We start from the raw sequence: 1,119 nt of genomic DNA, 5'->3' as shown, positions 1-1,119 counted from the left end.
CTAACTCCAAGATCGCACTACAGTGGGGAAAGGAACCATTTACCAATCCCCACTATAGTGCAATCCACCCCTGAATGTCGAATGTGCAATGAGCGAATCTCACTGTGCATTCGCTCATTGCGCATTCGCACCTTTTTACGTTTGATGTTTGTATATCTTACAGACTGCCTTTTTGGTATGTGCAGTTCACCCTTCTGCAAATCATGGTTATAAAGGTAAACCAATAAATACATATCTTTTATCCAACCACTGAAACATTTCCAGCTTTGACATAGACACCGACAAAAAATATACTTTTCCTAATATTTTTGAATAGAAAATTGTAACTGTACTTATCACATTGAGTAAAGAACCTCTGCAAAGAATTCAAGTACCACTACTCAGAATGAAACTAGAAGTGATTTGAACTTTGCATAAAAGCAAACTTCTTGCTATAGGTGATAGCAGTCTAGAAGTTAAGCTTGAATAGCAATGTTGCATGCAAAAATTCTGTTCTTTTCCTAACCTGGAGTTCATACAGTCTTCTTAAATATACTTTAAACTGGGGAACAACATAGAACTCATCTCCTCTGAACATGAGATCCATACCCAGTTTGCAGAAATTCAGATATACATTGAACAATCAACTTAAAGAGAATGCAATTTATAATTGTGAAAATAAATCATTGCACTCTACATTACTTGAGGAGTGCAGCTCTCTAAAATTTAAAATCAAGCATATTAACCTCTTACTATAAACATATTACAATTTATCATTACTTGTGTTATAGTATATATTTTAATTACATTATTATGTTAATGTTTTAATTAACCCATGTAAGAAAGTTATAGCTGAGAGTGGGTTCTTGCCTGTGTGCTTGTGTCCACAAGGTTTGAGGGCTACCATCATTAGTTTGGAATGTCCAAGTTCACGACCCTGGTCCTGGCTAATTTTGTGCTGTGCAGGCTCATCCTTTGCATGATGGAGACCACCTCCCTCCTTCCCTTGGGGTGGACATTGCAGTGGTGCGCATCCCCATCATTCCCCACACAGCTTTTCTAGTCCAGGTGTTGGTAGTCTACCTGGGATCATCTGAATCATATTCAGGCTTTAGCTATTTATGCCACAGAAGCAGGCAT

The 1,119-nt window shown here is 37.7% G+C and overlaps 1 protein-coding gene across 1 annotated transcript in view; it reads right to left on the bottom strand.

Moving 5' to 3' along the window:
* IVD (isovaleryl-CoA dehydrogenase) overlaps positions 1-586 on the bottom strand; it is a 1,038,753-nt gene extending 1,038,167 nt beyond the window's left edge. Inside the window, exon 1 of the mRNA XM_044073537.1 lies at positions 506-586. Coding sequence (XP_043929472.1) covers positions 506-586 — 81 coding nt within the window. The remainder of the gene's footprint in view (positions 1-505) is intronic.
* Between the last annotated feature and the right edge of the window lie 533 nt (positions 587-1,119).

This window comes from Protopterus annectens, chromosome 6.part0 (assembly GCF_019279795.1).
Source record: "Protopterus annectens isolate FY-2018-M chromosome 6.part0, PAN1.0, whole genome shotgun sequence".
NCBI lineage: Eukaryota > Metazoa > Chordata > Ceratodontiformes > Protopteridae > Protopterus > Protopterus annectens.
The sequence above is the reverse complement of the archived record's forward strand: the minus strand, read 5'-3'. Positions and strand labels throughout refer to the sequence as shown.